Consider the following 26,744-nt stretch of genomic DNA (forward strand, 5'->3'; position numbering starts at 1 on the left):
CACTCATTTATTCTAAACATTTCGATTGTAGTGTCTTTAAACCCAAATTCACTTAAGCTGCTGACATCCCCAGCTATTTTCAATACATACATTAGACAATTACTTCCTTCAAGTAATTTCAGAATATAGTTTTACATTGTATCCACCTCTTAGTAAGTCTTTCTTTGGCCTGGTTTGGTTCATTTGTTCAGTTTTACACAAGTGTCCGGTGTTTTTAAAACGCTGGCTACTCAAAAGTAGGTCACTCATTTATTCTAAACATTTCGATTGTAGTGTCTTTAAACCCAAATTCACTTAAGCTGCTGACATCCCCAGCTATTTTCAATACATACATTAGACAATTACTTCCTTCAAGTAATTTCAGAATATAGTTTTACATTGTATCCACCTCTTAGTAAGTCTTTCTTTGGCCTGGTTTGGTTCATTTGTTCAGTTTTACACAAGTGTCCGGTGTTTTTAAAACGCCGGCTTTCTGGTAGTGGTGAGCACCAGTATTGCACCCCTTTTTTGACATTAATAACCACAGATTTTGAACAGCACCATATTCCTTAGCGCTTATTTCGCTCATGGTGCTTCTGGCCCCTCACGCTCAGGCTGGTGGGTGGCAGGTCAGGCAACCATTTTGTTGTGCGCAAAGACTACGCGGTTCTCCAGGATTCTGGCGCAAATGTGGGCTTTTCCGCCCTCTTGGATTTCCTAAACCCACAGCACCAAGTGTTGCAGCATAATAGTCCAAACGTGGGTAAGGCACCCAACAGGATATGGTGCTCTCCTCACTAAATCACACCCAGGGATGTAATGCCATGCTCCTTCTCCAACCTCTCTTCCTCCTTTATCCTCTGTCTTAAATTAATAATTTATACCAAGCTCCATACTAGAGACCAGTCCCGAAGCACTGGGCCAAGGTTCGAACCTGTGTTGCTCTGCATTGTCTTACTTCCAAGACAACCCCGTTGCCCCTGAGCTATCCTCCTGGCCTGGTCTTCTCTCTAACTCGCCCACCCACATACAAACATCCTTAATTGGTACCACTCTACCAATCCCCAAAATCCTATCTTCACTGTCTAGAAAAATGCCACTCACAACTCTTCTTCAGTCCTTCTCTACCTGCTGCACAATCATCTGGTCTTTTGGTCCTCCTTCACCTCTTCTATGACAACTTCCTCTGCTGGATTTTATATCCCTCCCCTTCCTGTATAGCCCAGTCTCTTTCTAAACTAATTCCAATTCCTCCCATCTCTGCCCTTGCATATTTGAATTTCCCCAGGGTGTCATCTTAAGAGCTTTAAGCCACGTCCCCTATTCAATTTTTATTTCATTCCAGCCTGCCATACAGTGTCCGTTTCTTTGTTTTGCACTCTTTTTCTTTCCTAGATCAAGTAGGTAGCTGTTCCAATGGGTTATTGAAAGTGTTCCCTGGGTTCCCTACAGCACATTCCCTGACGGCCTCCAGTGCCCCCGCTCCACGATTCCCCTGTAGTGATTCTGGGGACCCTGTGTTGGGTTTCTCATTTGGTTCTTGAATGGGGAAGGACTAGTCCTGTTTCAATAAGGTAACCATTTCATTACTCCTGTTCCAGGCCTGGTCTTGTCATATGGACCAAGGTGCATTGTGGTACTGGTTGTTCCTCTTAACGTAAAATAGAATAACTAACAAATCATCATGGATGTTCTGTGCTCTACTGGTCCAGTTCCAGTGACATGTGAAATGTTTTTTTTGCTTGTGACTGTAAACTTGTACATTTAGTTCGGTAGGTACGTCCTTGTAGTCTACCAGTTGTTAATAAATCCATTTTCTTTTTTAATGATAGCAGAAATGTGAAACATACAGATGAGTTGTGGCGTAGCTTATATGAATGTGAGCATGTATTACCCACTTGTGAACTGATACCTTGCAATACTGTCTCTATGGGAATTCATAGAATAATGGGATTTTATTTTCATCACTATAGTGATGGTTTATGTAGTTCTATAGTACAGCTCCAGTGTCCAACCCCATATATTATGTGGACAATGCTAACTGCATTTATCCCTGGTTTTGTGGTAACTGTTCTTTCTTTCTGCAGATACCAGTGGATCTGATACCATGGCAGCTGAGCTGGACCTTTCTCCTCCAGACATACCTGAACCCACCTTCCTGGAGAATCTGCTTCACTACGGGCTTTTTATAGGGGCCATTTTCCAGCTGGTGTGCATTCTGGCCATAATCTATCCCACTAAGATGTCTCAGCAGATGGTAAGGTAACGTTTTCACAAAGTAAGCAAGTAGTATTTGTTTGTTTCTTTTTTTTAAACCCATCCTTTGGTTCATAAGATCTGCAATGGTGACCACTTGTGATCTCGGGAGAATAGCTCGGGGGCAACGTGCTCGCCTTGGAAGCAAGACAACACAGAGCAACGCAGGTTTGATCCCTGGGTCTGCGCTTAGGAACCTCTGTGTATTAAGCGCGTTATAAATAACCTATCATATATCATATCACTGTCTCAATTTCTTACATATTCCTTAGACCCACAACTGTTCATTTTTTGTACTATTATGTTGGGGATCCAAACTTGCAACCAGATTTGGCCCAGAGAAAATGCAGGGGATTGAGGTATGAAGGAATAGATGCCCAAATTCCTATGGGCCACTTAAATTACATAATCTTTGTTCCTGGCATGCCGCTGCTAAGCAGCAAGTCTTTCAATACAAGCCCCATTGCAGGCGCTGAGGTAGAGGTCTTATGGTGCTGGGAGGTCCAACATGGCCTTCAGCTTTAAGAGTTACACCAGAGTTGGAGGGGATAATGGTATTGCAATGGATCTGACATAGTTTGCTTTTGTTACCTAGTCAACCTCTTATGAAGGAATTCTATGAAGGAGTCATGTAATGCTCTGTGGGGAAATACACAAAGTTATTAATGCAATGGTACTGGGTGGGATCTGTTTCTAGGGCATGAATTAGTTTTCAAAAATTGATTAGCAGAGTTTGTTAAACATTTCTTGATTATCAAAAAAAAACATATTTGATTATGTTCCACTAACTGCCTTTGCAGCCCGTGTGTACTGGTTTCCGTCTGCGCTGTTAATGCCCATTGTTCCCTGTGTTTACCCTCAGCTTTTCCCAATTCCCTCCTTGTGCACCCTGTGTGGCGTAGCTCTGTGCAGTGTGTCCCTCTTCTCCTTGTCTGCCCTTTCTCTTTCCTCTCCATTTCCCCCATCTTCTCTATCTGCTCTTCTATCTCCTATTCTACTCTTCTCACTAAGACTGGAAGGAAGAAGCTCAAGAAGGACACCCTGGTCTCCAATCCATGCCTTCCCATCGCTGACACATGTCAGTTCCTCCTCTAGACAGACTCTCACCAACATCCTCTTTGTCGTTCTTTCTCCCGACCTATGGACCCTTTATATGGTTGCACTTCTTCCTCCTGTTCTCCCATTAATGGTGGCACCAGGCAGGAGGTCCTCTCGGCTCCCTTCCAGTCCTCCAGAGTCCTCCTTAACTGCTATCTAAACGGCACTGTCATGATCCAGAGCCCTGAGCCCAATCTCCTACTATTTGATGGGTGCCTCATCAACTTCCTTCTCCTGTTATTCCTTCTACCACTTCCCTGGCTCCTCTGCCACCTCCTCCTTCTACTGCTCTGGCTCCTATACCATCTGCTACCTTTCTGGCTTCCTTGCCATCTGGCTCCCCTCTGGTTCCCTTGCCAGCTACCTCTCCCCTGGCTACCTTGCCATCTGCCTCACCTCTTTGGCTCCTCTCCCACTTCCTTCTTCCACCTCTCTGGCTCCTCTGTCACTTCCGATGGGTACTCCTCTCCCCTGTACGCCTCCCTTTGAAGTCTTTTCAAAAGTGGCAACCTGCTCCATGTGGCAACTCTCAATTCTCGCTCTGCTGTCACACTCCTCTGACATCTACCAGCTCCTTGAACTCCTGGATCTGGGTATTCTCGCTCTTACCAAGATATGGTTCAAGGCCAGCTCTGTCACAAGTTTTGACACACTCCCCCCTGAGGGCTACAAGATATTCTTCGAGCCCAGGCCCAATGGTCCCAGAGGCGAGTGGCCCTGTTCTTTCCTGAGTGGATCCCTGCTTGCATCATCCCCACTCAGACCTATTCCTCCTTTGAATGCCTGGTCTGCAGGCTCTCTATCTCTCCTGGCCTCTCTCTGACCTTGGCCACCATCTACAGGCCACCTCTTCCGCTCTGAATGGGCTGACCTCCCTTCCTCACTCCTTTCCTCTACTTACCAACTTCTCCTCCTTGGGGATCTCAACATCCACCTGGACTCCCCTGACCCCTCTGGGCTTTTCCGCAAACTATGCAACTCTTTCCCTCTCCATTCTACCCTCCGGTCCAGCTCAGTCTACAGGACACATCTTAGATGTTCTCATCTCTTCAGGCATCCGCCTCTATAATCTTCTCACTACTCCTCCGATTACATTTTCTTCAGCTTTCTCTGGATTTCAACTGCAGAAAGATATGATATTTTATTGATATCATGCTCATACACAGGTGTTTCAGAGCGCGACAAGGGAGGGGAACAGAGGAGAACGAAACAACGATCTTACTAGGCCCAGTGACATTGAGAACGTGCAAGTGGATGGGAGAGGGGGAGGGGAAAAGTGCATGGAAGGGAGGGAGAAAGTGGAAAGTGCAGAGCAAAGGAGAAACAGGATAAATAATAACACACATAAATAAATATTAAAATCAGCACAAAGTGGTAGTGCAGCCAAGTGGCAAGTGCTAGGTGTGAGGCAGCAGATTAGGTGGGTCTGAGAAGTGCAGGAGGGGAAAAAACGGGGGGGGGGCTGTATTGGTACAGATACATACCCCAGTGCAAGGGGTGGCCCGGAGGCACTGCGGTAGGGTGGCAGGATGAGCAGGAACATGGGACCAGAGACAGAGGGTGTCCCAGTGCAACGTGCCAAGAGAGCAGATCAGCAGAGGAGAGCGGGGAAGGCAGAAGCAAAGAGGAAGGTCTTGAGGTGCTTCCGGAACCTGAGATGGTTTTCCTCAAGTTTTAGAGTGGCAGGGAGGATGTTCCGGAGGGAGGCCCCAGCCGAAGACAGAGATCTACCCCCAGCTCGTTTCTTTGAAAAACGACTGACCCTGAGGGAGTTGGAGGAGGAGGAGCGCAGAGCTCGAGAGGGGAGGTATTTACAGAGGGGTAGCTGAAGATATTTTGGACCCAGGCCCCAGAAAGCCTTGTGGACAATGCAGAGGGTTTTAATTTAATCTTTGCATCCACTGGGAACCGATGGAGAGATTTCAGAGCTGGAGCGATACGATCCCAGGGCTTGAGGCCAAGGACAAGTCTAGCAGTCCTGTTCTGGATTAGTTGCAGAGGGCGGAGAGAAGAGGCCGGTAGCTTTAGAAAGAGGCTGTTAGTATAATCCAATTTAGAGAGTACCAGAGCTTGGGAGACAGTGAGCTTCTGGGAGAAAGAGAGGAAAGGTAGAGTACCTCTGAGGAGGTTCAGTAGGAAGTTTGACTTTTTAGAGACCTCAGAGATGTGGGCAGAGAAGGAAAGTGTAGAATCAAAGATGACCCTGAGGTTCTTGCAGGTGTGGGGGTAGGAGGAGGGCCAAGAGAGGCCGGCCAGAGAATGAGGGGAAAGGATGGAGAAGGTGTCCCGATTATGTTCCTGCTAGGCAGTTGATGTGTCGCATGTGGGGGTTCCAGGCCATTTGTCAATCAATTTAAATGTGGGAATGGTCTGATAGTTTGAGAGTTTTCTGAATAATCCTCAGCTGATGAAGCTCCTTCCATTGTTCGGGCATACTCTGACGAAAACAGGCTCCCCCCCCTTCATTTATCTGAATGGGGAAAAACAATTGTTCGCCCTCTTTTGAATGCCCGTCAGACTTTGAGCGAGTTCTTCCTTGTCTGGTTTCACTGGACTCAAGGTTTCGTCTGATTTTGGGCTGGTGTTACATTTTAGGGTGTTCCCTTCCAGTGTGGATTGCCAAACAAAACTGGGAGGAAGGTTGATTTTTCAAGAATGGAGAAGGGTTCACATCTCCAGTTTGTTCTCCTACAGAGACGACAGTGATGTCTGGGACTTGGTTATACTTGAAATGGAATTCTACTTTCTCAGAAAGTTGATCAATTAAATGGCAGGTACCATTCATGATTACATAATTGGGACTCCTTTTTAATTTTATAGGCTGGTTAGTCCGGCTCCAGTGTACTTTGTTTACAGTTAATCAGAGGTGATATGTATGTTTTAATCAATGTCGCCCAATTTTGATTTACATAGCTGCAGTCCCTTCGACAGACATGTCATTCCCGTTGAAATTTTGAAGTTGTCCGGGAAGTGGTGTGAGGGGAATTTGGTGACCCTCCCCATCCTGAGTTTAGTTGGTCAAAGGCCATTTTGGACAGGAGGGTGGCTTGGAATCAAGTGTCCACTAGAACTGATGACTCACACTGACTCTGCACCTTGACCAGAGCATAAAATTGGCCTTCTTTCTCCTCCAAGGTGCGGAGAAGAACAAGTTACTTACCAACTGTAACGTTCTTTCGACTGGATGTTCCTCCCACGTATTCCTTATCTTGTGATAATGCGTTATCTCCAGCTTCGCTGCTTCGGAAAAAAATGTTCTCGGCAGAGGGCGCTGTGCTCGAGGTCGTGGCGTTGATTGTCCCTCGGCGTGCTCCGTACTCACTGATGGTATAAATAGCTCGAGCCGCTCCCGTTGCTTCAGTTCTGTTTTTTCGATGAAATATATATATATATAGGAGGAACACCCAGGCGTGTCCCATGACCGATACATTCTTCGTGAGAGGAAAGTGTAAGAAACGTAAACTGTACTGTGGGGTAGGATGGGAGGGTCGATGAGGAATACGTGGGAGGAACATCCAGTCGAAAGAACGTTACAGTTGGTAAGTAACTTGTTCTTCGAATGGATTGTGTCCTCCCACGTATTCCACATCTTGTGATAGGCTCCCATAGCAGTATCAATTTTTGGAGGCGGGAGTACTAATTTCAGTTTTCGTGGACAGAATGCAGAACTGCCTTTGCAAAACCCTCGTTAGAGGAGGCAGTGTCCAAACAATAATGTTTAACAAAAGTATGCATTGTTTTCCAGGTTGCAGCTGCACAAATATCTGCTGCTGGGACTCCCCTCTTTAGAGCCGCAGAAGTAGCCATTCCCCTTGTAGAATGGGCACAAAGCCCATCTGGTGGTTCTTTTCCCGCTAATCTGTAGCATTCAACTATGGCTAATATGATCCAGCGGGAAATGGTCTGTTTTGTTACAGATAAGCCTAATTTATGACCAGTATAACTCACAAACAGTTGGTCATCTTGTCTCAATTTAGCCATCCTTGAGATGTAAAAAGTAAGAGCCCTTTTGGGATCTAATCTGTGTAATCTCTCCTCTTCTTTGCCCAGATGAGGAGGAGGATAAAAGGTTGGTAGTACTATTTTTTTTTTTTTTTGTGACAAATGGAAGTCCGAGACTACTTTTGGCAAGAACGAAGGTTTAACTTTAAGGACTACCTTATCTTTATAAAAAATATTATATGGTAGTTTGCATGAGAGAGCCTGAAGTTCGCTAACCCTGCGGGCTGATGATAGGGCCACAAGGAGGACTTTTTTTTTTAGAGTCAAAAGCCTCAATGGACATGAGTGCAGAGGCTCAAAAGGTATGCAAGTCAAGAATCTTAATACTAAATTTAAGTCCCAAGTTGGTACATGAAAAGGTACTGGAGGGTATACATTAGTAAGCCCCTTTAAGAATTGAATTATTAACGGTATTTTGAAATATGAAACCTCTTCTGAGGAGTGCTTGAAAATGGACAGCGCAGCAAGGTATCCTTTGATTGTTCCTATCTGGAGCCCCAGATAAGCTAGATGTAGTAGAAAAGAGAGCACCATTGGGGTGCCACACTGAAAAGGGTCCACATCCTTGTCTTTGCACCAGTTACTAAACCTGTTCCAGCGACATCGGTACAAAGACTTTGTTGCTGGTCTTCTGGCTGAAAGCAAGATTTCCATTACGTCATCCGGAAGATCCCAATCCTTGTATCTCAACCTCTCAGAAACCATGCGTGAAGGTTGAGTGTCTAGACCTCTGGATGGAGAACCCGATGTTCCTCTTGCGAGAGAAGATCCTCTCTTTGCGGAAGACGTATTGGAGGGCAGATGGACATGTCTAGAAGGTCCGGGTACCACGTCCTACTGTCCCAATCTGGGGCAATTAGGATCATGGTTTTCCTGAACTTTTTCAACCTCCTGATTACTTGAGGAATCGGGACTGGAGGATACGCGTACAGCAGTGGAAACTTCCACTCCATTGCGAATGCGTCTCGCAGAGCTCCTTTTTGAGGAAATTCCCTTGAGCAGTACTGATCGCACTTCCGGTTGATCACGGTGGCAAACAGATCCACTTGAGGGGTTCCCCAAAGGGCAAAGATCTCCAGAAGGACTTCCTGAGCCAGCTCCCACTCGTGAGAGTCCGTGCTCTGCCTGCTCAGAGGGTCTGCCGCCGTGTTTTTCTCTCCGGCTAGGTGAATTGCCGACAGAGATTCCTTCTCGTATTGCCCAGAACCAGAGCTGCATTGCTTCTCTGCACAGTGGCAGTGACCCTACTCCTCCTCTTTTGTTGAGGTAGTACATGGCCACCGTGTTGTCTGTCATTATCAGGACATTCTTTCCCTGTACAGAGGGCAGCAAGGCCTTCATAGCTAATCTGATTGCCCTCAGCTCCAACAGGTTGATGTGTAGTTTGGACTCCGATGGAGACCAATGACCGCCGATTGTCAGATCGTTGGTGTGTGCTCCCCACCCCGTGAGTGAGGCGTCCGTCACTACCGTTATCTCCGGCCATGGTTGCCAAAAAGACTCTCCCTTGAGAATGTTGTTGTTGCAAGCCCACCATAGAAGATCCTGAGCAACTGCGCTCGGGACTTGCAGAAGATCCGACATATTCCCTGAGAACTGGGACCACTGAGTTCTGAGTGCCCATTGAAGGGATCTCATTCTCAACCTGGGCTCTGGTACCAGGAAAATGCAGGATGCCATGAGGCCGAGCAACCTGAGAAAATCGAAGGCCGGTAGATGTTGGCCATTCTGAAACTTCGTTACCATCTGCTGGATGTGGAGAGCTCTCACTTCGGGAGGCGAGGCTTTTCCCGATGAAGTGTCCAAGACTGCTCTGATAAACTGAGTTTCTGGGATGGTATCATGTGGGACTTCTTGAAATTGAGGGAGAAGCCCAATTTGTGGAGGAAGTGGCAGGTGATCGAAAGATGTTCCTTAGCTTGTTCTGGAGAACTTGCTCTGATCAACCAGTCGTCCAGGTAGGGATATATGTGAATACCCCCTCTACTGAGACTTGCTGCCACAACCGCCAACAGTTTGGTGAAAACCCTCGGGCGGAGGTCAACCCGAATGGCAGAACTCAAAACTGATAATGAGAATTGCCAATTGCAAACCTCAGGTACTTTCTATGCTTTGGATGGATTGGCACATGAAAGTAAGCATCCTGAAGGTCCAATGATACCAACCAATCTTGGAGTTGGAGAGCCTGAAGGATCTGAGAAAGAGTCACCATCTTGAACTTGTCCTGCCTGAGGAACTTGTTCAAGTTTCTCAAGTCCAATATGGGTCTCAGTCCTCCGTCCTTTTTTGGGATGAGAAAATATGGGGAGTACCAACCCCTGTTCCTCTCCGCTACAGGTACCGGTTCTATGGCACCTTTCTCTAGCAGGGTTAAAATTTCCTGCAACAGGAGTGGATCTGGAAATTTGGCAGAGTTGGCTCCCGGTGGATGATTCTGAGGCCTTTTTAGAAAGGGGAGACAGTAACCTTGGACTACTGTTTCCAGTGCCCAAGCATCTGAGGTAATGCCCCGCCATTCCTTCAGATGTTGAGAGATCCTGCCTCCCACTGGTGTTTTGTGTAATAAGGTCTCAGAGGGATTTGGAGGCGGCTGCAGGAGTGGCTGAGGGTACAGATGCCGCTCCTGAGGCTGATTTTGCACCTCTTCCTCGTGTTCCACGAGGGAAGTTTCTTTTTCCCCTTTGAGAAGCCTGTCCTCTTCCTCTACCAAAAGAGGATTAGTATCGAAAAGAACAACCCCCTCCAGGAAGATGAGCCGGAATAGGGTTTTAGAGGCTGGCGCAAAGAGGCGCTAAGTGATTTAGCTGCCGCTTTCGAGGTCTGAAGTTTTTCTAGGCTTTCATCAGCCTTTCTGCCAAAGAGCCTCGAGCCATCCAAGGGCATGTTGAGAAGTCTGGCTTGCACGTCCGGTGCAAACCCCGACTTCCTCAACCACGCAAATCTGTGTAGCACAACGCTTGCAGCCATGGATCTGCTGATACTATCAGCAGTATCCAGTCCAGACTGGAGACATTCCCCCATTGCCTCCTTCCCGTCTTTGACTATATTCAGGCAGCCTTCCCTTTCCTCGCCTTCCGGAATATGATCAGCCGCCACCGAAATACAGTCCCACACGGTATGGGTAAACCTGGCTAGGGTACAGGTGACATTTGCTGACTTAAGTGCCAAACTGCTTGATGTGAAAACTTTATGTGCCCAGGCATCAATTTTTTTATCCTCTCTATCTGGAGGGATAGTTGGATAAGCAGTTTGTTTTGAAGTAGATGCTGCCTGAATGACTAAACTCTCTGGAGTTGGATGTTTATTCAAATATTCAGGATCTGTTCCAGCCAGTCTATATTTTCTTGGAAAAGTGCTATCTGCAGCAGCAATAGTTTCTGGCTTCTCCCAGTTTTTCTCCACAGTCCTTTGGAGGGCTTTGTGGAAAGGGAGAACAGGATCTTTCTGAGGTCCCTTGACAATTATATCCGTCATGTCATCTTGTTCAAAAATGGGTGAAGTATTACCCCCAACCCATATATTCAACTACCCTGGTCATAAGACCCCTGTACCCAGCATCTGCATGCTCTGCAGGATCAGGTTTGGTGAACTCTAATTCTGGGGATGTGTCAACTCCACTGGCAGAATGTAGAGTATCACTCAGGTCTCTCATTCTAGATTCCTGGTCAATAAGTTCCTCAGGAACTTGTCTTGTACCATAAGTAACTCCCAAAGGAGTAACCTCGTCTTCTTCTGAGGCAAGACTCTTCATAGATTGCTGACATAGATTTGAAAAAGTCTGACCTGGGCAAAGGAGTGAATCTCCTTTCTTCCTCTTCCATCTGCTTCGAAGGAATTGGCAAATCCCTCAAGGTTTTCAAAGGTGTCTTCGAAGTCTTTGAAGATGACTTCGATAATGGCGTTGTTGACGCATTTGGCTTTGGCGTCGAAATTATCGACGTCTAGAGCGTCGACGAAGTTGTCGAAGTCTTCAACAACTTGTGTTTCTTGTATGGCACTGGAGAGGTGCTCGACTCTCGAAGAGTCTTCGGTTTTACGTCGACTCGGGGTTTTTTGGATTCCTCGACGCTACCGGTCTTAGCCATGGTAGCCTTGGACTTCCCTTTGTCGTCCAGTGGAGCGACTTTAGGGGTATGGCTTTTTCGAGGGATTTCAAGGGGGTCGGGGCCGCATTCTCAAAAACCTCCATCTTTTTGCGGAATTCTTCCCACTTACTGTGAGAATCCGATTTAGTCGGACAACGAATTTCTTTGGTCGACTCTGAAGAAGATGATGATGATGATGATGATGAGGGAGATCTATGTCTCCTCTTCATTTTTTTCGATGATGACAGTGTGTCTCGATCTACTCCTAGATCGAGATCTCTTTGAGTGCCTATGGCGATCCGATTCCTTAGAATCAGTCGCTTTCTTGTGTCTTTTTGACGAAACCTTTTTTGAGGCCTCCCTCCCCACCGACAGTTTACCTCTCCTCTCACAAAGAGCTTTTTCAGTCATAGATTGGCAGGACCCGGTGACTGGAACCGAGACACCAGAGACAAATCCGGTGGGGATCGGTGATCGACATCCTAGATCCACAATCTGCACACTTCTTAAACCCAGTTCTGGGTGTCGAAGGTGACGACATTTTCTTCACAGAAAATATAAGCGCGCCGTTCTCGATAGCGAAGCGATGGGAAAAACGGAATTGAAGCAACGGGCGCGGCTCGAGCTATTTATACCATCGATGACGTCGACAGAGTACGGAGTACGTCAAGGAACAATCGACGCCACGACCTCGAGCACAGCGCCCTCTGCCGAGATTTTTTTTTTCCTAAGCAGCAAAGCCGGAGATAACGAATTATCACAAGATGAGGAATACGTGGGAGGACACAATCCATTCGAAAGTTAGATATTTGCCAATCCGGTGTGCATTTTCTTAGGATTGAACTCTGACACTGTGTGATCTTGGGCAGTTTTTCATGTCGGAGTTTGGAAATCTGTAAGAAAATGTTTACAACTAACAATGGGTGGATTTGGGGAATCCTCTTTCTCCCCCGACTCTTTGCTGTCCCCCTTTACCTGGAGGCAGTTCTCAGAACCTGTTTAGTGGAAGGACACCTCCAGTTCTGTTCTGTCTGGATCACATTTTTGCGGTTGAATAATTTCTAGTCCTGGGTCGGCCTCCATAATTACCCTGTCCGAATCAGGGTCTTTTGGGAGCCATTTTTCTTTGGGAGGGATTTCCCCCCCCCCCTCCTGTCCCATTTCTGAAACCGAAGGTTTGCTTACCTGAATCCTCCAGGGACTCTTCTCCTTCAAAGTGAGTGAACGGAGGATAGCACAGGGGCAACGCGCTGGTCTTAAAAGCAAGCCCATGCAGAGCAATAGAGGTTCGAATCCCAGATCCACGCTTAGACACTGAACTCGGGTATGGGATTATGCACTTAAAAAAAACATTAAATAAAGGGGATAATCTTGAGGGGGCGTTCTTCTTTGGCCTCACTTACTTACCCTTTTCTCTTTGGGGGTAGAAGAGTCACTTTGAGGCTGAGAGGTATCTAGGGGTTCTTTCTGGGTGAGAAAGGAAGCTTTGTCTAGGGCTCTGCCTTTCCCCTCGACCCGAGCCACCTCCTCAGGAACCTGTGGTTTGTAGGATGTTTCCTCCCATCATTACTGCCCCCCCTCTCCCTCCTGGGGCATCAGCCCTGGGTGTTGGGGAATTCTGGGAAGTAGGGTTAGGTTGAGGGTTTGGCTGAGCCTTCAGCATGCTCCCCAAATCGTCTGTCAGTTTCTGGACTCCAGCTGCCAGACCTTTTCTGGGTTGTAAGGAGGTCTCGAGCCATAACTCTGCTGCTCCTGAAAAAGGTAACTGTCCCTTCTCCCATAGTAGCTCTGGTACTGGAAATGTCCCCCTTTTAATTTTCCATCCTGAATCTCCCTTCTCCCGGGTTCAGGGATCTATTGTCCTGGAATCTGGGAGAGAGAGTATTATTTTGGACGTTCTGGTTCCTGGGATAGCTGTGGAAAAAGTTCAGGTTGGGAGGTGTAGTAATACATCTCTCCTGAGGGAAGTTTCCCGAGGCAGTACTTAACCTGATTGGTCTCCCTCTCCTGAACCCGCCCCTGGCCGGCGGAATGTATACATACCCTAGGATTGGCTTAGTACCCTTGTACCTAAGGCCTACATAGGTGGCAGAGTCTAAGAGATGATTGTTCTGTGCCCCTGCCTGAATACCATTCGATTGTCCCGGTGTGGGTGGTCTCTTCTGCATTCCATTTTGCTTGTTGGCAGGAGGGTTACTTTTAGATCTCCCCCGCTATCCTGTGCCTCGTCTGCAGATCCAAGAGAGGAGTACTCACCTCTGCCACCTTTGCAGCAGCAGATGGGTTAGGTGGTTTAGGGGTTTGTGGGATTTTATTCTCAGTGGGCTTCTGTACCTCATAGATCCTGGTGGCTTGTTCAATTACCTAATCCAGGGTCCTGTGTTCATGATAATCATGCACAAGCTGATTATTTATGTATTTGGGGAGCGGAGCGCATGGAAATAGGTGGTTAGGAACTCCCTACTATGTGTGTCACTCACCGGGAAGTCTGAGCAAATGCTTGTTTTAGCTCCTGCACAAACTCCCTAGGCGACGAATCCACCCCACATTGCAAATTGAATGCAGCCTTACAGGCCTCCTTTGGGTTTCTGTGTGAAAAGAAATGTTTTAAAATGGCCACCGTATAGGTGGACCATTTATAATCTTTGTCCTGCAAAAGAACAGGATTGAGAATGTCCGCTTCGCAAATGCGATGCAATTTACATCATTTGTGATCTGAGATGGTGCCATCATCTACTCGTAAAGTTCCAGGCGCTCCCAACTGAATACTTGGCATTCTTGTGGTCTGGGGTCAGGAAGTTCTTTATGACCTTGATCTGTCTTATTGGGTCTTTCACAAAACCATTGCTCCGTTTCCCTGTCTTTTTCTTCCTCTGCACCGGAGTCTATTGACCTTCTGACTCAGAGCTGCTACTGGTACCCCATTCCCTGTCTTTAGTCGCTTTCTATCTCTGAGACTGGGAATGTCTCCCAGAACCACAGAGTCTGGACTCTTCTTGCCTGTGCCGCTGTGAATTCTCAGGGTCATTTTCCCTGTAGTAACTTTGCAGCAGCAGATGGGTTAGGTGGTTTAGGGGTTTGTGGGATTTTATTCTCAGTGGGCTTCTGTACCTCATAGATCCTGGTGGCTTGTTCAATTACCCAATCCAGGGTCCTGTGTTCATGATAATCATGCACAAGATGATTATTTATGTATTTGGGGAGCGGAGCGCATGGAAATAGGTGGTTAGGAACTCCCTACTATGTGTGTCACTCACCGGGAAGTCTGAGCAAATGCTTGTTTTAGCTCCTGCACAAACTCCCTAGGCGACGGATCCACCCCACATTGCAAATTGAATGCAGCCTTACAGGCCTCCTTTGGGTTTCTGTGTGAAAAGAAATGTTCTAAAATGGCCACCGTATAGGTGGACCATTTATAATCTTTGTCCTGCAAAAAAACAGGATTGAGAATGTCCACTTCGCAAATGCGATGCAATTTACATCATTTGTGATCTGAAATGGTGCCATCATCTACTCGTAAAGTTCCAGGCGCTCCCAACTGAATACTTGGCATTCTTGTGGTCTGGGGTCAGGAAGTTCTTTATGACCTTGATCTGTCTTATTGGGTCTTTCACAAAACCATTGCTCCGTTTCCCTGTCTTTTTCTTCCTCTACACCGGAGTCTATTGACCTTCTGACTCGGAGCTGCTACTGGTACCCCATTCCCTGTCTTCTAGTCGCTTTCTATCTCTGAGACTGGGAATGTCTCCCAGAACCAGAGAGTCTGGACTCTTCTTGCCTGTGCCGCTGTGAATTCTCAGGGTCATTTTCCCTGTAGTAACTTTTTGGCACAGGAGATAATACATTTTCATCATCCCTCCTTCCAAGGAGTCTGGAATTCCCTCCTTCCCCTTAGTGTACAAGGGTTATTAGAATGACCTTTCTATTCTCAGGGTCTCGCTTTTCTCCTTCAGTAAAGTGGGCAAGATGGTCTCTTTGTAGTCTCATCTTCAGCCAATCTAAAGCCCCGACTCTCGTCATAGGAGTTTTCATGGTCTGAAGTAATTACTGTAGTCGTTTTAGTCTCGCAGGGCATGTTGGTTTGGCCCTCTTCCCTTCTGTATGGCAGAGGTACGACTCATCGGGATCGGACAAGGACTGGCCTTCTGGGTCAGTTGGGCTAAACCTGGGTAAGTCCAACTGCCTCATGTTCTCCTGTTCTTTTTCCGTGGCATGCATGAGGTCCGTTCCCATTTGTACCTGGGAGATTGCAAATGACTGGCCCAAGGCCCCTGATGGGGGAGGGGCACCGCACCCCGACCAATCAGTGGGACTTGTCCCATATCCTGATTGGTCGGGGTGCCTCGGAGCCTGTTTGGATTTCCTAATTTCCTCATCTAATTTTTCATTCTTGCCTTTCTCTGTCCAGATTTCCTTCTGGTACCCCGAGAGCTGACCTTTTAGCTCTGACACTGATGCTTGGCTGGCTTCAAGAGCGATGCTTTTGAACTGACCCGAGAACATGAGGCAGCAACACTTAGAGGTGGACGGGGATGCAGAAATTACTCTAACATCAATAATTAAAATGACTCAAAGTTTGCAAAGTTAATTTCTGTTTTAAAATCCATTATCTAAAACGGGGAATTACAATGGGCATCATCTGACATCGCAAAGCAGTCTCAATGTGATTTAGGAAAAGCACAACTTTTTAACCAAATAAATGTCCTCACTGCCGTCATGTTACGTGGCAAACTACAAAAACCTAGGAGTAATGGTGATTGGCTTTCAGGGAACATCTAAGTATACGTTCTATATAGCCGAGGGTTTTAATTGGGTGTCTGTCAGGTGGGCAACTAAGCCCATCCCAAGTGAAAGGTCATCTTCATCGTCACTAAATACACGACGATTCATTGGTAGTACAAACTATAGGGCTCCTAAAGTCATTTATCTGAATGGGGAAAACTAAGTCGCCCTCTACAATTGGTTTGGCACATTTGTACCCTTCTGGAATATTCCACACGCTAGCAGTACGCAGGCAAGCATCCCAGGTGCATGTATTGTTGGCGTAGTCTTGCCTCCCCACCAATTAGCTCAACATCTATCATCACTCCTACAGTCTGCCAGTCAATTAAGGCTTTGAACTTGGCCTTGCAGAAGCTGCTTGTTCCTGAGAAATAAAGAGTGTAGCATCATTCTATCTCCTGGTTTCGATGTAGCTTGGCCCAGGCTATTTTCGATCTTGACCATATGACTGGAGACAACTCTTTTGAGCCTTTTGCTGTATTTAATTCTATTAAATGAACTCTTGGTGCCTTCAGTGTTTTTTCATACTGCTTCAAAGTTTGTTCTTTTCTCACGTTAGTTGTATCCTTTTGAAAGGCGCCCAATTTCACTGTGGCCTCATCTTCTTGGCGCTGGGCCAGCCAAGCCTTTCTCAAAATTCTCCTTCGCCATCAGTTTTAAATCCAACTGCGCCACACAAAAATCTTCTCCAAGTATGAGTTTTCAAGCCTTGCTAAAGTGCATACCCAGGTTTTGTACATTCCTATATGTATACATTGGCGCAACGCCACATGTAATTCACTACATAGTCAGCCTTTACGATTATTTTTCCCTACTTGCATTACTGCATCTGTACAGGTGTAAAATGACTTAGCATTTTCTTCAGTGCTTCTTTGCACAAGCATCTTCATTATGATCCTGAAATGCTGCTAGAATTCTATACTTCATCTTCAGTTCTATAGAATGTCTATATTCTTCTTTATTTACAATTCTTCAGGACGCGTCAGTCATTTCTTTGTATGACCTCACCAGTCTCCTTTCTTATTCAAATGCATACTTCTGGAACCCCAGCCAGAAAAACACTATTTCTTTGTGCGTGTATGTAGGGTTGTCTAAATGGATACCTTGTTTCGAAGATTCTTTGCGGTATAGGTATACCCCCTGGCACTGCTTGTGTACTCTTCTCTGGATCCCAAAATATGGGCAACATGGGGGCCAAGATTTTGATGGGAGTATTTGGCTCCCCCTCTACACTTTGCCCCGCAAACCCATTCCTCACTGCCTGAACCTCTTCCTGGAGGGCTTCATTTTCCTTCTGAGTTTGTTGTAAAATGTGCGCCTGCTCCCGCCGCTTCTCTGTGAGACTGGCTACTTCTTTCTCCTGAGCATCTCTGGGCTGCCTGAAATAGGTCAGCACATCAAATGCTATAGAAGCTCTCCATTTTATTCTCTCACTCTGGTGAGTTTCTGGAACCCACGCTCACTTTTTTATGTATCTATCTTCAGTTGGTTTTCATTTTGTAACAGGACACTATTGTCCTACTGTAAGGTCTCCTTTTCTTTCACCAGTTTCATTTTCTGTTTTAAAGACTTTAAATCTTGGTGCAACTGGTCAAATTCATTCTGGGTGTCAACCCATTTCATAATTAACTGTTTTTTTCCATATTTCATTTCCTTGATGATTTGCTTGGAAGCCACTATTTCCTTCAGCAATGCAGTACTATGAACAGTCTGAACATTCAATTTTACCTGGAATGTGGGTTACAGTTCCTGCACACTTCCTTTAGGTGTCTTAGAGTGTAGCAAACTCTGTTTCTCGATTTGCACTGGCTTGCAAATAGGGTTTTAACTCACTTTTCAGTTGTTCTACGATAACTTCATGTTTCACCTCCAGAATTAGGCGCTGTTGCCATTTCTCCTTTGTTCACATCAATGATGAGCCTTTTTTGTCAGTTTGACTTAAGACACTGGTATTTCATTTGCAATCGCAGCTAATTGATAACAGAAATTAGCCGTGAGTTGAGCCATTTGAATCTGTTCCTTGATTCGGTCATGTAAAATGCCTCTAACGCTTTGTGTAACCCCCCCCCCCCCACACCTTCGAGACAAATGTCAGTTCCTACTGATGTAAACTCTTGCATCATTTTAAATTGCCAGCTCCCCTTATCCACCTCTGTCCACTCTCCACAAATGAAGTGCTTGTGAGATGTTTCCTGGCATCACACACACCTGCCCTGTTGCCGCTTAATTTCCACTCACAATGCCAAATCAATTCTTACTCCATCTTCGTTTTTCACCTATACACCTTCCTGGAACTCGGGTGTCTAGTTCTCACAGCAGTTTAACAAAGCAAAGATGACTTACCCTCCACCTCCATGCAATTACATCAAAATGTCTGTCACGATGCACTTGAGGCAAAAATAGCCAGCCAAATCCTGGGACGACGCCTCCCCCCAACCCCCAATTTGTAACAGTTTATTGAGAGGACACTCTCAACATGGGGAGTCCCTTCCGTCCCCAATCAAGGTGTCCCACAACAAACTGTTTAATGGATTCTTTGTTCAGCCCTATTTCAGACTCCTATCATGACCCTTGGAACCCTCCCCCTGTGCCACCAATGAGCCAAGAACTAGGCCAGTGTACAGAAAACATATTTTTTAATTCAAGGTAATGGAGATTGCACTAAGACTACACACACCACCTTGTCTGTGGCTCACAATTAAACTTCTTTGTACATAAATAAATCACACAAGTTGGTTTGGAAAACACAAATCACAAAACTTACTTTACACAGATTTCAATTCAAGGAATCAACACTGGTCAATGAACAAAATCAGTTTACACGTGCAATGCTGTGTAATTTGGATTTTCCTGCATGCTTAAAAAGGCTAGCAGTTTTGGTTTACGATGTGGGGTAGACAAGGTCTCACTTTTGCAATCACCCCCCCCCCCCCCCCCAAGCCGCCCCACCTCAAAAACACAAGCATCAATTACATTCAGCACCCTTCTATTCAAAGGCCAGGTCTAGGGAATAGGGACAGTTTACAAGTTTGTTTTTCAGACTCACCCACCCACTTAAGGCCCTGTGTTGGGGAAGTTGGAACGTATAATGGGGACGATTTAGAAAATTTAGAAATTTGGGATTTTCAGACGCTGATCACACCCCAAACCTGGGGAAGTTTGCAGTTTAGGGATTTTTTTTGTTTGTTTATGGACAAAGACGCCCCTTTTCCTTTTACGAAGTGTGGGTCAACAGGACAAATAGGATTAACCAATGACATTACAGGCTATAGTTTTCAGCGCACACTGGGAATAAGCTTTGTTAATTCCGAATGTTAACAAAAATCCCCCCCGGGGTGTTTTGCTAAATGGGAATGAATTAGATTTATAATCAGTCAAATAGGCTAAGGATCTACTTACCCCCCTTGCCCCCTCCCACCCACTAATTGGAAAGAACCCTCCAATTAAAGGAAATGGGTTAATTAAATAGAACAACCCCCCCACCCCCACTGACCTTTTGTTGGATAATCTACTTACTTTTGGATCAATCTCAAGGCTAGGCACTCAGGGACTGAGTAGCTTTGCTTGTAGGGGAAAAACTGGATTGTAGCCAGCACTTCTGTCAATTGGATCCCACATCACTTTCTCTCTCTGGCTCCAGTGAGGAATCATAGCTTGTGCTTTTCTAGTCTGCACAAACAAGGGGGGGTCCTGGGTGTAACTCTCTACTGGCCTATATCCCGGGTTAGAGTCTCAACCAGAATCTTTAGCTCACCATCCTTTCACAGAAAAGAAATGTCCATTGCATATCACTCTGTGTCCTGCCCAAGGGCAGTCCATCACCGAAATGCCAGGCAATTCTCTTCTGGACAAGAGTACAAATGGCAACCCCAAACACTTGTTGCAGCCTGGTTGGGCCTCGTCAGTGAGGTGGAGCTGTGTCTCTCTAAGAACAGTGAGCAAGGGTTCCACCTCTGGATTACCCTAATATCTTAGGGTGAAAGCTACATAATATGCACAAACAAGGGGGGTCCAGGGAGTGTGTCTCTACTGGCATATATCCCTGGTTAGAGTCTCAACCAGATGCTTTAGCTCACCATCCTTTCACAGAAGAGAAATGTCCACTACATATCAGTCTTTGTCCTGCCACAGCAATCTTTCCACACAGATGAAACCTCAGCAAATCTCCTATGGCAATTTTGGCAGCTGTCTCTTTGTAATCTTTTAAGCGGCTCTCTGTTTGTAATTTTTAGCAGCTCTTCCCTGTTCTCATAGTGCATTCACTCCAATATATATATATATATATATATATATATATATATATATATATATATATGTATATGTATGTATATATATATATATAATCTCCATATAGCGACTCCTCACCCAATCCTTAAACAGGAGATGGGCTTGGGAGTTGGAGAGAAATGTGAAGGACCAACCAAAGGTGCGAGAATTCTTGCAGGGTACTGCTCATATTGAAATCTTGATGGTGTCATCACTGGTATATAAAGTGGAATGCACTATGAGAGACAGCTGAAATATATTTTCTCTGAGGCTTGTGGAATCTGCTTAGATCACATGCTGTGCATAGTCCGACATCTAGTGGAAGCTGCGGAGTATTACAGTTGTTGTTTTCAAAACTCGAAAAGTCGACAGGGCGTGCCAGTAATACTATCCCTAGTGTGACCTCCACTGTACCCATGATCCCTCAGCGTCGAGGTCCCTCAGATTGTTTTTTTCTGCCATGCTAGACAGACACGTACAGCAGAGTTACTTTCGGCGATAAGCCATTGAATTTGTTAATTACGATAGTTTTTCTTTCTATCCTTTCTTCGACTTAGTAACACCACGCCGAAGAAAAATACTGCCATTGGAGACATCGCAACGGACCGTACGGCCTTGGAAGACCGCCTAGGGCCTCGGCCCAGACAGTAGGGAGAGAGGGGGGTAGGGTCATTGTTAGGAGGCCCTTTTTAGAATACATATTCTCCCCTTCCTACACTTTGTTCGCCGAGCTGCCATCCCCTTTACCCAGTATTATGGAGAACACTCCATTTATGTTTTGCCCTAAGTGCAACCGTAAGTTCCCCTGGGTAGAAAAACATCTAGTTTGCAATTTTTGTCTCCAGAGAGACCACGTCGAGACGTCTTGTCGAGCTTGCAGGCTCTTCAAGCCCAAGACGTTGAAGGACCGTTCCACTAAGCGCTGGGCCCATTACGCCAGCCAACTTGAGGCCATGGAGATAGAAGGAGCCTTCAGCGATGGCATTGACGCCGCACTTTCGGATGGCAAGGGCACTGGAGTAGCTCTAGCTACCCAAGCGCAAGCCCCTGACCCCGTAGGACAGGCCGGCAGCCATGTTGTGGGGGCTACACCCGGTGGCGGAAGTGCTCCAAGGGCACACACCACAAAACACACACGCCCCAGTCGACATTCGACAGATGAGTCGAATAACTGGCAACGTTCAACACCCTGTGAAGGGTCCACCGAATCCCTGTCCTCTGGGCAATCTCTTTCCCGATCGCTGCATGACAAGGATAAGATGTCGAAAGACGGTAGGGTGTCACACAAAAAACACTGTCCGAAGGTTGTTTGTGTGCAGACGAAACCTTGGCCCCCACACCCGAAATTCGACCTTCATCTGGTAAGACGTCAGGTCCCAAAAAGTCAGTTACACACTCCTCTGGGCTCCAGGGTGGGGAAAAACACCATAAGACACCCTCTAAGACCACCCATGGAGACAAAAGCCCTACTAGGGACAGGTCCTCACAAAAGGGTATCTTATCCAAACCAATAGGGAAACCTAAAGACTCTAGGCCTAGGCCTATTCCTCCTCCTAATGAAGACATGGGTATTCTTATTTTATTTATTTAGTTGATTTAATCAAATTAATGATTTTTACAAACGAAATTGGAATCAAAACGAAGTGAAGAACAAAGGATGAAGCTCGAAATTAAGGAATAAGAGGGAGAAAGAAAAAGAAACTGAAGCGAGGTGAAGCTGAAGTGGGAGAAAAAAAATTAAAAAAAAAAATTAAAAAATAAATAAATAAATAAATTAAAAAAAAAATTGGGCTAGATTTTCAGAGAGATAGAATAAACTTCAAAGTCTGTGTGGTGGCTATAGTCCAGGTATTTCTTTCTCCGCTCATCAGGCGCGTCCACCACGTTTCTTCTTCCCTGATATACGATGCAGAAAGGTGTGGTAACAGAAATTTCTCGCCTACGGCTCTGGTTCCTGGGCAATTTAAAAGGAGATGGCGTATAGTTTCTACGTGTGTCTCATTTTTGCAAAAACGACATGTGTTCGAATTACTTTGTCCTCTGAGTTTTAGTATCTCGTGTGTCGGCAGTAAATTTAGACGCGCTCTCAAAAACAAGTTTCTGGCGGCTTTGTTAGGGAATTTACTCAGGTAATTCGGAACAGTGTTTAATTTGCTCTCATGGGGCGGCAAATGGCTGACTGATTTAGCTTTAGATGCATTGTTCAGGGTTTCAATCTAGTCAAGCTCACTGATTTTCCTTTTTATTTTTAGCGGATTGCTGATAAGATCCTGCTCCGAGGAATTGATTTCCGCAAGCTTCATTTTACGAGCCCTTTCCCAAGATTTGAGCACAGAAGAGGAAGATGTCAATAGTTCCGTGCGTACAATAGCTAGCACATAAGGACAGTCCGAAAGTAGCATCTTCCTGTACAGCATCATCGATTTAGTTTCCATGGTCCCTTCCAACGATAATAGGCCAAGCTCTCTTCTGATCAACAAAGCCGGCACAGACTTGGGGAAACCTAGAACAGTGCGCCAAAATAGACCCTCTAACTTCAGCCACAAATTTGTAGGTGTATGCGGGAGAGCTTCTGCGGCATAGGTGAGGGATGGCACCACCTTCATTTTGTAGAATTTTATCAGGGGTAACAGGGAAAAACCTCCAAACTTGTTGTCCAATGCCCTGCCTTGTGCCGCTAGGTTTCTTGCTTTAGTCATTAGGCAACTTTGGAGAGTTGCATTTATACTTGAGCAGTCCAATGCTACTCCCAAGTATGTGGTGTTTGTGACTTTTTCCAGTGCTACCCCATCCAGGTACCAGGCAAGTTTTTCCTTTGGTCGCTTGTGTTTTTCCATTGTCAGGATCTTTGTTTTGGCCGTGTTTATAGTTAGATCGTTCGTTTGAATATATGCCGCCAGATGGTCGAGTTGACGCTGAAGACCGATAGGAGTCAAGTCCATTAAGATTAGGTCATCAGCGTAGAGTAGTCTCGATGTTTTCACTTTGCCCAAAGTCGGTGGAAAGGAGCGGATCGTTTGCTCCGAGGCTTTGAAGTCGCCGAGGTAAGCAATAAAGAGTGACGGAGCAAGGGGGCAACCCTGTTTCACACCGCGATCCACCGGGATTTCAGAGGACAACAAACCAGCCTGAGTTAGTCTCACTCGCACCCTTGTTTCTTGGTGTAGAGCTTGAATCGGTTGAAGCAGTTCGGCCGGGCATTTCCAAAGACTCAGTTTTCTCCACAAGCGCTCACGATTTACTTGATCAAAAGCTTGAGCCAGATCTATGAACGCTAGAAACACTCTAGGGCCTCCTCCCAGCACCTTGCTTTTGAGTGTACTGAGAAACATGATGTTAGTGGTCGTACCGCTGTTTTTAGTAAATCCCGTTTGAAACGGGTCGGCGCATTCGGCCTCCCTGGCCCAGTCCTGAAGTTTTTGAAGTAATAGAGAACCAAACACCTTGCCAACCGTATCCAGAAGTGCGATCGGGCGGTAATTTTTAGGATCTTCTTTCCCTCCCTTTTTGAATATCGGGACTATGATGGATGTTGTCCATGATGCCGGAATTTGCCAAGCCTGTTTGCAGCGTTTAAAGATTTCACTAATCAACACAGCCCACTGACTTGGATATTTTTTTAGGTCGAGATTTGTTATTCCGTCCGGGCCAGGTGCTCGCGATGGTTTCAAATTCTGCAGGACTTTGAGAATCTCAGATTCATCGCTCAAATCTATCCATGGTACTCGTTTTGTTGTAAGTTCAAAAGAGGTTGACAATGCGGGAGCTTTGAACAGATTTGAATAGAATGTTATCCAGGTTATTTCCCCGATTGGATTTGATGGTAAGGTCTCGTGAGGTGACAGAGAAGATCTTAAGAGCGCCCAGAACTCACGGGGGTGGTGACCGCAGACAAGCTTCAGCATCGCTTCGGCGTCTTGTTGGTAAAGATTACTACGATGGAACCTGAGCCATGATTTGTAAGATTTCTTTTCTTGGTTCAAGGTTGCCAGATTTTCGGGTGAAGGAAAGACACCAAATTTTCTTCTGGCACGCCTTACTGATCTCCGTCTTAGGACAAGTTCTTTGCTGTATTGATGTCTAGCACCTTCGTTGTTTTGTCTGGGGCCAGCAGGTTTAGCTCTGAAAGGTACCAGAAGAGGTTGGTAATCTGGTAATTGCAGGTCACTCAGTGGGTTGTGCTCGTTTCCGGTTGCCAAATATTGTGCCTGTATCTTTAGGATCGAGGATTCTGAGAGTCTTAAGCGGTTTTGCTGGTTGTTTACCTCCACTTGTGCAGGCATGAATAAGTTCACGAGCTTCGTGGACGTCCATTTCAGTACAAGCAGGTTATGGTCGCTAGCCGAGGACCTCCATACCTCGAACGAAGTGGTCAAAGCTGCTAAGAGCCTGCTTATGAAGATGTGGTCGAGGTCTGCTGAAGAGTTTCCTCTTTCCCAGGTGGGTGGCCTGTCACTTCTGGGGAATAGATCCTCAGCACATAGCAGGTCACGGGATGACATCAAGGACAGCCAAGCCACACCGCGTTTACTTCTTAAGGTCGAAAAAAGAGGAGGGTCACCGGCTGAATCATGTGGTAACCAGGTGGCATTTAGATCTCCACAGATGATTAACAGGGCCTCAGGACACCTTACTCGTGCTTCATCGATTGAATCCTCAATCAGTGCTATGAGGAGTGGATCGGTCATACTCGCCGGATTCCAGTAAACATTTAGGGTGATTATAACTTGCGTTTTAGGCTTACCCTTTTTCACCTCGGCCTCAGTCCAGATAATTTCCGTGGTCAATAGGTGAGTTGACACTCTGAGTGTTCATTAGATGTAAACCGGATCCGCAGCGTATTGCAGTTATAAGGCCTGATGACGGTCGGCCAAAGGGACCTTTGACAGCTGGAGCGAAGGTCAAGTCGTATCCGTCTATGGAGGGGCGTTCTATCATCCAAGTTTCTTGCAGACAAATGATGTCTAAGCATCCCAAGTTTATGTCTCCTTGTTTCGTTAAATGCTGGAATCCACGAGTGTTCCATGACCCCAGGGAGAGATCAGGTTTACCCGTTAGTAGTGTAGAGGCGAGTGGAGCGGACAAGCGCTCCACGGGTTGCTATCTGTTCTTATTTATTGTCAATGCATTGGGCAACAATGCCCATTGTTCCGCTGGTGAGGCTTGTTTCTGAGGTTCATGGGTGCCAGTCTTGTTTCCCCCCGGTGGTTGATATATGGTCCTTACGATCCTCGGCCTGGGTCCCTGAGGACACCTTCTTATACCCAAAGGATCCTTTAGGGCAGTTCCTTCTATCTTTGTGGCCGTTTTAGGGCACTGGCTCCCCTCTTTACCGCTAGGGTGCGAAAGAGAAGACCGGGGAGAGGCGTTCTGTAAAGAAGGCTCAGTGTGTATTGAAATAAGTCTGGATCCTCTCTCCTCACCAGGTCTTAAGTGCGATTGTGGTTTGTTACTCCTCGTGTCCGTAGCAGACTTTGTTGATTCTGATGGTTTCCTGGGCGAGGTAAATCGAGCAGTCTCTTCCAGTTCAAACAGGTCGAAACCCATTTTTAGTAGATGTTCAGCCGCCTCGGAGATCCTCACTTTGGCCCAATTCGTCTGCACGTGTAGATACGCGCATGCCATTTTACCTTGATGGAAAGGTTCGACCCTGGCAAGGTCGTTTGATTCGACTTTTCGGAGTGATGGTACGCATTTAAGAAGTTGTAACAGGCAGCTTCTATTCAGTATCACGTACTTTCTGTTGTTTGGCAACTGTTCGATTTTGAAGTTTCGTTTTGATTTATAAACGTGTGCCGATGACCCTCGACCTTTGTTTTCTCCCAGTTTAGATTGGTGCGACTTTTGCTTCTCTTTCCGATTTGTAACTGGGAAAATTTGCTTGACCGGAAGCTGTTTATCGCGGGTGGCGTGCACCCATTTAGTTTCAGAGGGAGAACTTGGTCTCGCAGGAGAATCATTTCTTCTACCCTCCAGTCTTGAGTGAGGGTTATCGGAATTTGACTCTTTCCTACCCTCGACTTGGAAGTTAGAAAAATGCCATTTGGGGCTACTGTCATCCCGCAAACCTTCCCCCCAGCTACACTTTTTTTGAAGCTTCTTGCAACGACTTTCCAAAGTACAAAAGGGAGAGGGCTCCTCGTCCATTTGATAAGAATTGTTGAGTGATTCCTGATCATCAGATAGGGTGTAAACACTACAATTCAATAGGTCCTCGTCTGTCACCTGCTCAGATTCCTTATTTACAGGTACGCTGTCTAGTACCTTTGGCCCCAA

The 26,744-nt window shown here is 46.1% G+C and overlaps 1 protein-coding gene across 1 annotated transcript in view; it reads left to right on the forward strand.

Annotated features, from left to right (window-relative positions):
- The window catches only part of MANBAL (mannosidase beta like), a 204,885-nt gene that overhangs the window by 73,102 nt on the left and 105,039 nt on the right, over positions 1-26,744 (forward strand). The window contains exon 2 of the mRNA XM_069652373.1: positions 2,067-2,236. Within this exon, the coding sequence (XP_069508474.1) occupies positions 2,087-2,236 (150 nt within the window). The 5' untranslated portion in view covers positions 2,067-2,086. The remainder of the gene's footprint in view (positions 1-2,066; positions 2,237-26,744) is intronic.

Source organism: Ambystoma mexicanum, chromosome 3p (assembly GCF_040938575.1).
Source record: "Ambystoma mexicanum isolate Mex_15411 chromosome 3p, UKY_AmexF1_1, whole genome shotgun sequence".
Classification (NCBI taxonomy): Eukaryota; Metazoa; Chordata; class Amphibia; order Caudata; family Ambystomatidae; genus Ambystoma; species Ambystoma mexicanum.